At 32.9% G+C, this 13,112-nt stretch overlaps 1 protein-coding gene across 1 annotated transcript in view; it reads right to left on the reverse strand.

The window, feature by feature from the left end:
- Positions 1-13,112, reverse strand: part of LOC131071659 (metal tolerance protein 2) — a 329,214-nt gene that overhangs the window by 55,529 nt on the left and 260,573 nt on the right. Inside the window, exon 7 of the mRNA XM_058007584.2 lies at positions 8,621-8,705. Coding sequence (XP_057863567.2) covers positions 8,621-8,705 — 85 coding nt within the window. The remainder of the gene's footprint in view (positions 1-8,620; positions 8,706-13,112) is intronic.

A 13,112-nucleotide genomic window follows, 5' to 3' on the forward strand; every position in this document is an offset into this window, starting at 1 on the left:
CCTACAACAAGTTTTAATAACTTGCACATATGTAATAGAGGTTTAAAATCCCTACTACAAGCAAAAGACATTAAAGTAGGGGTTTTAGAAAAGAATTACAAGTTTACTTGTAACTTATCCAAAAAAACCCTATTTTAACTTAAAAAGCCAAAAAGCATCAAGGGGGAAATAAAAAGCAAATTACAACTTCTTATTTTTCAATAAAGTGCACTTGTAATTAGCCAAAAATTTCCCTACAAAGACCAAAACAATGGAAATCATTAAAACTTGCAATTCAAGAGAAATTTCCCGCCTACAATCAAGGAGAAAAAACCCGAAATTGAAGGAAAGACATAGCAAACGAATCCAGAATGCGATGAAATTCGAAACGTGGTTCGAGGATGGGCTGAGGATTAATCCAGTCCAAGGATTAGTCGAAATTATTCCTCGAGAAGCGTGCCAGAGTAAAATTTTTATTTTTTCACAAAAATTTCATGTAATGGTCCTTCATTTTTTAAAACAAAAATGAGGACAACATATTTAATGCTAATAGCAAATTTCACACACTTGGACTCAAAGAGTACTCAACAAGCCCAAAACTTTTGACTCAACAATAACTTGACAACTTAGAAAGTACTCAAAATTAATTTCTTTTTTTGCAAAATTCAATTACAAAATGTATTAAATAAAAAAATGACATTGCGAAAAAGAAAATGAATGGGTTTATAGCGAAGCAAAGCATGAAAAACGTGTTCTAACCAATGTTTTACCCATGTTGATGTTTTTACCCATGTTTTTCCTTTGTTTGTAACAACTCATGAGTTAAACATGTAAAAGCTTGCACAACAAACAAACTAGAGAGTACTCAGAAGCATAGAGATTACTCGTAGAGTTTGTGAACTATGGCTCATAGGTCTTACAAGTGTCCATAGATCTTACATGCAAAGTTAGCTAGTAGGAGGTTCCATAGCCATGCACACTTCCGCTCAGTGGCAACTTCTTAAAGCCAAGCATTTATCTAAATATGGATAAATCAGTACTACACAAAGGTTTGGTATTGCATTGTATAGGGTTTATTTGTGATTATTTGGATTTCAACCCAATTATTCTTGATGGCAGCATATCTATCACCTAATAATCAATGTAATAGAAATGTAGAGTAATTTTATGATGGAAAAAACTTTTCCTTGAATGAAGTGCTCATGAACCTTAATGTGCTTTATTTCTAGATGTTTGAACAAGAGTCTTTGGCAAGACTAAATCAATTCTAGTTATCATACAATAAGGTGAGACATATATTAGTACTTAGACGAGACTCTTCCAATAATCTCCTAAACAACATTGATTCTTTTGCAACTATTTTTCTATTTGCTCTCTATATCAAAGAGTCATAAAAGGTTTTTGTTAAGTGTTACTCCACCCATGTGATAGCACCTACACCATATTTTGATGACAGCTTGAAGTATCCTATTAATAGGATCACAATACAGTCAATAACACAATAATTAAATGCTTTTATTCTTGGCAATCATAGCTTTAGTATATTTTTTAGGCAAATTTGTTATTTTCCAATGATCATATAGTATTTTGTAGAAATCTAGATGGAATACCCATTGTATAGGTAATATCTAGTCAAGATATGGTTAGCTAAATTAAACTTATTACATGGTAGGAGTGGTCTTTTTATATGATAGATTTAGGGTTTAAATAAATAACAACTTGTTTAATCATATTGTATTATTACATTTCTTAAGTGCATACTTCATTTTAAGAGACTTGAAATTATTCCTAGAATCTAGTCAATTTGAACGACAAGACAAACTTCGATTTGTTATTCCTTATTTCTAATAATTCACTCAATAATAAGTCAACTCCATATAACATAGCTAAAGTGATGTGACAATACTAAAAAAAGAAAATGATTTGATGATCTTTATCAACAAGATAATACGGGATTTTCTTAAACATAAGAATGTAGAACTTGCCATGTTTCTTCAAGGAAAAAATAAATAGTCATCCCATTAAACATACAGTAATGGTAATTTATCATATACAGGTTTTCTCCCCGAATAACTTCTTAATGTGACAACCACCCATTATAAGTAGGTTCTTTACACCAGAGAAATTTAGAGGACTGTGTTAATACATTGCATTTTAGTGTTACAACTACTAGTTTTCAACATTACTAAATGGCATTCTATTGTCAATTTGTTTAGGTCTTAATGTCATGGAATTTCAATCCATATCTCCAAATAAATTTATTAAAAATTCCAATTATAATTGTATATTATCTAGAATCAATGACTTTGATTTTTCAACATGTTACTTAATTTACTTATATACTATGTATGCTGTAACATATTTATTGGTGCCATTGCTAATGTAACTTCCATCATATTTCATCAACATCATCACACTGTTTATTAGATTTAATAGTAGTAAATGCACCTAGTTTATCTTACCTTTTGCCTTGGACTTTTTGTCCAACTTAATGTAATTGTGCCTTTGCAAAAGAGGATGGACTATTTTTTTCGTCCATATTGATATAAAAAGAATGAGAAGTCTTTTAAGAGCAATATAACCTATGTCAAATTCCAATGTTGTGTAATTGTAATCCTTGGAAAAATCAACCATATTAATAAGTACTATTTTGTCTTGGAAGAGTAAGATTATATCTTACATTGAAATTAAGCCTCGATTAACTAGTTCAATGACAATCATAAAATGTTATTCTCATCCACTACTAAATTCAATCTCACAACATTATGTGGAAATGTAATGTTCCCATTTTAGGAAAGGTTTGGGGAAAAAGAATAAATTAATTAATTAAATTAAGCTGTCCAAATTTAATGTTTTCCAAGAACTCATATTTAATTCATTATATTTATAAGCTGAATGTTTTATTTTAATAAAGTAACTTTACCTAGCCAAAAAATTTTAAAAATAATATAAAGGCACTTTGTGGAGGAAAAGATGAATTACTATTAAAAGTGTTTTTTAAATAAACTTTTCTAGAAAGTTGCACCAAGAATTATAAAAAGGGGTTGAAGTGATTCATTGGCATTCTAAGCTTTTTGATATTTGGTTGAAACCCCAATTATTGAGTTGAGCAGATTTTCCTCCTACCTTAGGATGAAAACCCTCAAGAGAAGATTGGCTTCAGTGATGCAAGATTCCTCCCTAGCTAATTGCAAAGGTGGGCTCGTTCAAAGTTCACATTTGGAGCAATTGGTTTTCTTTCCAAAATTTTGAGCATTAAGATACTTTGTGGAATATACAAAGAAAAGGGTATGAATAATATTAAATATTGTATTCACAAAATAAATGAATCAAAAATAATAAAATTTATTGCTGATTTTTTAACCCGGCCATACAACAAGGGTGTCATACTATTTTTCAACTAGTAGAAAGAAGTCAAATCTTTGAAAAAAGGTTTAAGCTTTTTTCATGCACCCTTTATTAAACAAACCTTAAAGACACAATAATATCATCAAATAGAAGTTAATTTGATCACGTACACAAGTATACATCGATCACATAAGTATAAACGCAAATTTTAGCTAAAGGAAATAGCACGCTTAGATACATAAATATTGTCAAATGTTTACCAAACTCATGGAATATGAAATTCATGACATCAAATGTTCCAAAAAAATATCAAAACAATAACTAGAAGTCTATGGCTCAGAGGAGCCTGGATCCTTCATATGAAAGCGTCTAAGGTAGGTCCTGGATGATGTAGTAGACATAATAATATTTTTAACTATGAATATGCAGAGATTTGGAACAAGGGATATGTATTATGTAGAGTTATATGATCACAATCCGTCATTGGCCTATTGCTTGTTTAGACTTATAGTTTGATGAGCGTTTGGGGCATCACCAAAACGAGGTTGAGGGCAGCACTACTCGTGGGAGTTCGAAGGTGAAAGAGAGAGAGAGGTAGCGAGATAGATCTAGATCTTGGGGGAGAGAGGAGAGAGTGAGGTAGAGAGAAGTAGAGAGAAGGGATAGAGGAAGAGTGATAGGGAGAGAAATAGGTCTAGAGTTCGAGGGAGATAAAGAGAGTGAGACAAAGAGGTGAGAGAATGCTGATAGGAGCCTGCTAATTACTGAAATTTGACTGTCTGAAAATTTATAAGATCTTCTAAAACCTAGAATTTGCAATTAAACTCCTAGAGATATGAAACCACTCTCAAACATCTTGCCAATATATACATGAAATTATACTAAAATGTTTTATTTCATGTATGTTATTTGATGAAGAGAATGAGATTGACTTCAAGACAAGGATGGGGAGTCAAATGTTATATTTCTTGTATACTTCGAGGGCATGTCATAAACCAAAAAAGCATTTAAATTTTGAGAGTTAAAAAAAGGCCGAGCTTTATAACAATTGGTTGACGCCGGCCAAGTCCAAGTGACGGGACTCCCCTAAACTGGGCAAGTCTAGCAAGTCCGTCAAACTCAGTGAGTCTCGACTAGACTCAATCGAGTCTTAGTCTGACCCCTAGGACACGCCACACTTAATTGGACTCGCAACTCGTCTAGTCTGCGGATCTCGTTCTCTGGTCCCAACTGACATGGAGGGAGTCATACTTGTTATGAGTGTCATACCATGCCAAGAAGTCATACAACTCCAAGGTTGTTTAGAATATGTGTTGACTATTGTGTGCTTGATGCTTAGACTGTTTTAACGAGGTCAGCAATTCAATTAATAATACTTCTGTTTATTTGAATGGGACTATGAAATTTTTGTATTTATCAGTTAGCTTCAGCAACCTATACATTTGTTAGTCAAATTTTTGTTCCATATATTATTCCGAAAATAATTGGAGCAAAAATGTTATTATCATTGGCATGTAAAACAAAAATCAGTTTGGAGATGACTGATAATGTAATTGTGTCAAAATATCACTGCTGGTGAATTGTTTAATGAATACTTGCATTAACAATTCTGAAATTTGAGTTTGGTGAGGAATTCCTAGTAAGGGTTCTTACAATGCTATCAAAGCCAAGCTCCTGTCAGCTTGTGTTGTTGTATGTTGATATTACACTTTGCACATTAGAATTTTGATCTTATGCAGTATACAATATTTCAAATTACAATCAACTGAAATGTAGTGCTGAAGGAAAGCACCGGGTGGGAAGCCAGGAAATACCACTTATTCAATAGGGTGCATATGCATTTGTAATGTCCCTTTTGGGATTTCTAATGATTTTTGTCTATTATAGGTTAAGTAATGCTATCAAGAGGCAAAGATGATTATTGGACCCAGAACTTAAATGAAACAATAAGAGCAATTCATACAATTTCTATCAAGCAATGATCCTTCTTGAATGGGTGAACAATTTCTCATATACTATTCATCAAAGCATACATCTAATAAGGATTATTGTCTTGACATGTATAAATGAATTAATTCCGACTTATTATGGATATGTCTGATAGCGGATCTACAAGGTAATTATACAATGAAATGATTGCAGAATTCACTATATGTGGAAATATAGAGGACTCAATCCTAGTAATGATCTGATCACTATTTCTGACTCACTCCTTATGATCATGCGTATAAATCTCTGAAAGAATGGGATCCTGAAACTGATCGCTCTTCCAGTCTTATTGCTCTTTAATCATGTGATTCACTTGACGCTGTTCCTGTTTGATTTACTCTTTAATCATGCGTCCAAAGCCATGTAATTGGTGGTAAGGAACCTTCCAAGTACTATGCAGATCATGGCTCCTTGAGATTGGATCTGAGGTAGAATAATTAAGAGCTATTAGTCTTCAATATGTCTCTTGGATGAACCATGAACCTCCTCTAATAGCTTTTCGAGTGGTCATGATGTGAGGAGATTTGTATCTCCTCAACCATGTCTCTTTCGACAACTTAACTAATCATACCCTTAATCTGATTTAGCCTTTGTTTATTGACAATATCATTAAATTAAATAATCACCTTTGTGATCGATCTGATTGCTCTTCTTTAATATCTTACTCTTAGCAATATTGTTAAGGAATTAATCTTCCTTCAATCGAACTGTTTACTCTCGTCTTAGTCAGCGATAGGTTTACTTAGTGCATGAGACATCGACATGCCTTTGATCAATCTGTTTTTCCTTGGACAGCGATAGCTTAATCTTGACTATTTGGTTTGTGTAAAGCCCATGATTTGACATGCATTGGACCGAAGGCATTGTCCTTGATCGACTTGCTTAGGAATCGAATGTGGACATTGCAGCATTACAAGAAATGTAAATAAGCATCTTCCACTCAAGTTAGTTGGAAATTTAGGGGCACATCCTCTTATTCAATGGGAAATCTTATGGGCACATCCACTTATCCAGTGTGAATCTTAATATGACTCAACCACTTGTTTAATGGAGTAAGTACATCAGTAATAAAATATTTAAACCCACTGACAGTACTACCAGCCAGTGCTTGCAAAATAAAGTGCATAGACATGATAGCTTTTGACGAGCGCAACCTTATGAAGCATTAGAGATTAGCAAATATGCATTGTGTACATCAAAATAAGAGGATTAGCTACTGATGACAAATGCTGATAAAAATTGGAATTGTTGTAGCACTCCACAATGGTGACAAATAAGATGTACCCAACAACTCATCTGTAAAATGACAATCTGATACCTTAATTGGATCAATCAGAAGGCTGTTGCAGGTCTGAAAATACACTAAAAACACAGTGCTACAGATCTGGGCAACAAGGATGATACTTGGAAATCTCACTAAAACACACTCAAGCTGCAACTTCACTTCTAGCACTCCAAAATGACTTTAAAACTTACCCAAACATGAATACTAAAAAGATATATCAAACTATAATAGCAGAACTGAACAGTGAACACACATTGAAGACTGCTGATTATTGAAATTTGTCCAAGTCTGAAAACTTATAACTTCCTCTGAAACTAGATTTTGCATTGTAACTCTTAAAGATCTGAAACACATGTCAGACATCTTGATAATGTACATAAAATATAACTTAAAGTATAAGAAAAGAAATACACAAACATATACTTCAATGTTTATTTCATGTATGGCCTCCTATAATCATGATAACTCCACACAAGAACATTTCTCCACCCCAATGAACTATGAAACCCTCAAATGGAGATAGGGCAATCCCAAACAAGAAGAAAAAGCCACCAAAACCCAAGTAGCCTGCCGTAGGATCCTCACACCCAGCTCAAGATCGTACATGTACCAAATGGTACAACACACACACAACAGAAATCACCTCTCATCAAATTGTATGGACTGAAAATATAGTGAATATGGAACCCAAACATCACCAACAAGCATATGTACGGCCTCCTCTCAAAATGGTACAGCCCAGCAGTAGCAAAACATCTCCAAATCACCCTTCAAAACTTCAACAAATCTCTCCCAAACAACATCAAAAACATTAGTGATCCAAACCACATCAAATTATTCCATGATTGTAACCAAATCTAGAACTTCCCTTTGCAGCTCAATGGTGATTCCTGTATGAAACAACTCTAAGCAGCTTAGGGGGACTTGTCACCAAAAGCAGCAGCATCAAGAGATTTTTCGTCCACAAAAAACTTTGGAAGAACTCAGGCTCATTTCAGTAGCATAACAATATCATTCACAAGTCTACCAACAAAATGTGCCTCAACACTTCCTTGTATTGTTTTTTGGAAGGAATTATACAATTTAAAAATATATAGTCACTTAATTTCCCTCACAAAGACCATTTTGAAATAATAATACATTTCATGTGCAAAGCCCCCTTATCTACACATCCAACTTTTAAAACTCTTAATCACATTTCCAATGAGCTATTACACTAAGTTGTCTTTTTATTATTACTCAACATTAGACAACATTAGTGACATATTAATCAATGACTCACCCAAGTTCTGGAAAGCATCGAAACTGCATCAGAAACAAACTCTGAACATACCAACATAACTCTGAAAACTTGGGATGATGATCCGAGTCAATTGGGTGACTTACTAAAAATTGAATACTACTCCAAGAAGTTTGGAGAGCATCATTAGATTCATTAAGGCCAATAGAGCTCATTGCCATAAACCAAAACAATTGATGACCACCCTTGAGTACTGCAATAAGTTTGGAGTTCTTCCCAATACACCAAGTAGCCTTTGGAAGAATTGGAAATTGGCTAAAAGTTCACAATTCAATATTACTAAAATTTGGGACATTACAAGATGATTAAAGGATGTAAAGAATATATCTCAATTTCTGTTAGGTGATTCAATTATGCTCATAGTCATAAGTATAACAATTTCAAAAATAGTAGCCAAAAGTAACAATGCAACTCCCTACTATTATATCCACAATGTTATTATATTTACTGATTTGCTCTCTTTTGCAGTTGATTTAATTTTGCTTTCTATTGTATTCCTTCATTAATTATGGGGATTAACATAACTTTTCTTTTCAAGTACTTTCACTTTTGTGAGTTCTCATGTAGTAACCTCTTCTTAAGGGACTTCAATACAAGTTTTGGAATAGTCACAAATTGCAATCATTTGCATACTATCATAATAATACCTATTTTTTGACCACCCTTATGTAATGGGAGGAACTACTTAAAAAATGGACAAATGATCTTGAAAAGTGTACCTTGACTCCTTCTACTTGCAAAACTGTTTGGCGAAAAGGAGCCAACAATGATTCTGGGGCACCAACATCAACCAGCTCCAACATGCTAAATAAGGAAATCAAATTGTCATCAATTATTTTACAACATTGAAGAATATAGCTCAGAAAAAATTGCAAGGCCATAGTCATGACAAATAAACCTTTGACTTTCACTAGAGGAGCAAACTTTCACAAATTTAGCATTAAAATACAACACACATGATCAACAAGAAATTTTTGCTCCAAATACCTCATAGAGAGAATCAGTTTTCAAAATTCAACCACAAAAGGAGTACCATTGAAAAAACCATTTAGTAAATGCCATTTCACATGTTAGGAAACAGTCATAAATAAATCAGTTCCAAAACGTTTGGACTCTCAATAAGTTGCAAATCTACAATGAAAACCATTATATTACAACACCTTTCCAGATAAAATACATCTTTACGAGAACCAGAAAAATGCAAAAGTTCAATTTATATTGAGATCTTGTTGGCAAGGCCTACCTGAGAGTCTTCAACAGCATCATGCTTCACACTATTTAGAAATTTACATGTAAGCTGCCATGCTGTCTTCTCAAAAATAAAAATTAATTGAAAAGCCATAGCCTATTTTATTTCCCATAGGCTATAGCTTCACACTGTTTAGATATTTACAAGCAAGCTATCATGCCCCATTCCCAAAAATAAAAAAAGAACCAATTGATGATGACTCATAGGATAAGGTAAGCAATAATAATGTTATTTTAAGTGGGCCCGATCACTTCGTTTTCAAAGGAGATAGCTTAAATATTATTATAGGGCCTATGTAACATTTTAAAAGTGCTTTCGACACTTTATTCACGGTGTAATTCAAAAAGAGTCTTCTTGTAATTTAAAAAGTATTTTTAAATACTTTGAGGGAAAACTATTAAAATATAAAAAAGTGCCCAAAGTTGGTGCTTATAAAGAAGAGGTCAGGGCTCACGTCAAAGCATCCATTTTTGTCATTTTTTCTCCTTTCCTACCAAATTGGAGCTTTGAAGCATTCAGGACAAAAACCTTTGGTACAGGAAATCTTGGGGATGAAAACCCTCTTGGTTTCCATATTTGGATTCAAAGATGAAAACCCTCTTATCCTTTGTAGGTGATTCCAATTAGGAATCACAATTGTACTCAATTGCTGAAGATTGAATGATGATCCTAAGTGATTTTCAATTGCTACAATGTAAAGAGTTAGATTTGCTAATTTTAAAAGGGTTTTAGACTATTGTTGTTGTTTGTGTGATATTCCAATCATTGGATCAGTTATAATTTATATTTCCAGCCATCATTTTGAGGGAGGTTTTCTATTGTTGTTAATGTAAGGTTTGGATCTATTGTTTTGTTGAGGTTTCCTACCTAAATCAATGCTTTTAGCCCTCATAATCTCTGCACCCAGCATTTGATTGATGTTTCCAGCCCTAACAAGGGTTGTACCTAAGGTGTTTTTGGATTAATTGCTGATATTGTGAGACCTCAACCTTGTCACAACCCTCCTTTATCACTTTTTGATTTGATACAATTCTATATATTTTTTGGTTGAGCTATTCAAAATAATTGAATGAATATTATAAAAGAATAAATAATGGACCCACATACACACTTGGAGAATATAATTTAAATAGGCATTATTTATTTATTCTTTTTCTCATTCCCAATTATGGCACATGTTGTAGGAGAAATTAGAAGCTTCTAGAGGAATCTTCAATACCTTGCATGTAACTCCCCCACTAGGATATCAATCAATTTTGCATGAGTCCAATATTGGAAAAAGAATCTCATTCTTAATTAATTTCTCTAGATAGTGGAATTAAGGGATTTTTCCTATATATTGTATGCAAGTATTCAAAAGAGGGAGTTGGTTATTCTTTGAAGAAAGTTTTTTTCAAATAGTTGTTTTTAGTAGTCATATTTTCATTTGGAAGAATAGTTAAGGTTGTTTTGAAGAATTTTGTTCCAAGCTTGCAAGGAAGGATCAAGGAAGGCTAGGCTTGAAGATATGGAGAGGATTCAACGTCAAAAGGCTTCTCCAAGTTCCCTCTTTGCATTTGTTAATTCCTTATGTAAATTCTTTTTATTTTCAAAGGAAATATCTCCTTCTAGATTCTTTAGTTGAATATAGCTTTCTGAAAGAAATCATTTCTTAATTGTTAGATAGAAAGGAAATCTATTTTTTTTATTAAAGAAATGCAGTGATTAAAATTTCTTTTCTTTTTTAAATACAAATGTAGATTTCTCTTTTATTTGTTAAATTATTTATTTAATCTATTTAAAAGAAAGAAATCAGATTCTGCTTTTTTGGTTTTTTTTGAAATCTAGAGAAGATCTTGAATCAAAAAAAAAAGGAAGAAAATAAATCATGCTTTTCAACATTTCTATTTATTTTTTTCAAAAAAACTCAAAATCTTTTATCTCTGTAAATAATTTCTTTCTCTATGCATATAATCATTGTATTAAGAAATCTCACTATGTGATATAGTACTTCAAGTAGGAATTCTTCTCAGATTTATTGTATAAAATCCCTGTGTAAATATTATCTTGTTATTTATTTATTTCAAAAAAACTCTCTCTGTGAATATCAATTTCCTCGAAATCTCATCAAAAATGTTATTATCTCAACATAAGATAGAATTGTTGAATACGATCTCTATGAAATCAAAATTTATACATCTCTGAGGAGATTTAGCTCTCTGTTGTATTGTTGCCTCAAATTCAAGCGCAGTGGAATAGATTCTTATTTTTTTATATATATAATAACATTGTTATCTATATATATACATACTCCTCTTAGATTATTAAATAAACTGGATATATATATATATATATATATATATATATATATATTTATATTTTTGTAATATTAAACTTATGCAGAAAAAAAATACATATAAATTAATACACAGTGATTCGAAGAAAAAAAAATATTTTTGCATGAAATATCGGTCAACGCAGGGGGGGCGGGCAGAGTTATTGCACCACCACTACCCCTGCAGTCACTGTTATGGCAGTGGCGGCAGAGGGAGTGGAGGGGACCACGGCTGTCCCCTCACCACTGCGGGCCTGTACCCGCAAGTCCGCAGTGATGATGGGACCCATGGCCCCACTCCCACTTGGTTTTAAAAACCACTACAAAATTTAATTAATGGCAATTGGATTTGTTAATTTCTTTTTTTTATTTTAATCTTAGTTTAATAAAATTAAACTTAGGTAAATTCATAATTAAATTATCTTTAGTAAATTTACAATTAATTTGTCTTTAGTAAATGTTATAATTGTAAATTAAATTATATCAAATCTTATAATTAGAATTATTCAATCTATTTAAGATCCATTGGGGCACTTAGTTTGCATTTTAGCAATTAATTCATATTAATATGATTCAAACCAAATGTCTAAGCTAATTGCTATTTTTGGGACCAGTGACTCTATAAGTGATTATTCTCATGGTAGAAATAAAACATTGCTTAACCTTGCATGTAACCTACACTATTCTTGCATCATGCAAATTACTTTACATTATTTACATTTATTGATGACAAAGTTACATTTTCTTTATCTTCATGCAAGTTACACGTTTAATTATTAATATGCGAGTTTCATAATTGTCATTATTATGCAAGTTATATTTCAAGTTTTGAATATTAAATAATTTAGTTATGGTTTTTATTCCACGTGGTTCATCAAGTAGTTATTTCAATTAGTTAAGCTTTGCAATGTCTAATTATGCACGTTCAATTCATAATTGTTTTCAAGCATGATGTTTTTCATAGCTTCTTAGTTAAGAAAACTAAATAAAGGAAGTCGGAAAACCAAAACCTAGCAGCATTCGGTATATACAGTGCCTCTGGGTCACGCTTACGGGTAATGTCGTCGTGTTGAACTACTGCACTTAACGCCTAATAAATCTACATCGACGATGTCTGTGGCATCGTCCCTATAAATTGTCGGGGAGTAATAAGGGACACTTGGAAGTTAAAATCCAAGGGGCGGGTAATCCCCCTTGGATCTATAATTTAATAAGATAATCCTTAAATGATTTTTACATCCGCTAAGTTAAACCATATTAAACCCCTTTAGGGTTGATTGAGTGAAATGCTTTTGTGAAATTGATTTAATCTTGAAGAGATGTTGACGATTGACAATTGGGTCAAGGGTGACGCTTATGATAGGTATTAGGATCTAATTGTTTTAGGCCACAAGCAATCGGCCATCTTGAGCCTTTGCTTAAGTGCTACCACCGTGGGTAGCAACCGCAGAGAAACTGTCTGGGACATTGACCCTAGAAAGGGTTGCGTACCCACTAATCAGTTTACATCAAACCCTAGAGTAGAAAATAGAACTACATACTTTACGCCTTGATCCCATGCCGAAACGGGTATGTAGGCAGTCTAGGGACGGAGTTGCCCCTAGTACTCAGGCGTTCGTGGATGGGGTCTAGGTTTTGGTAAGAAGAA

The sequence above is a fragment of the Cryptomeria japonica genome, chromosome 9, assembly GCF_030272615.1.
Source record: "Cryptomeria japonica chromosome 9, Sugi_1.0, whole genome shotgun sequence".
Lineage (NCBI taxonomy): Eukaryota > Viridiplantae > Streptophyta > Pinopsida > Cupressales > Cupressaceae > Cryptomeria > Cryptomeria japonica.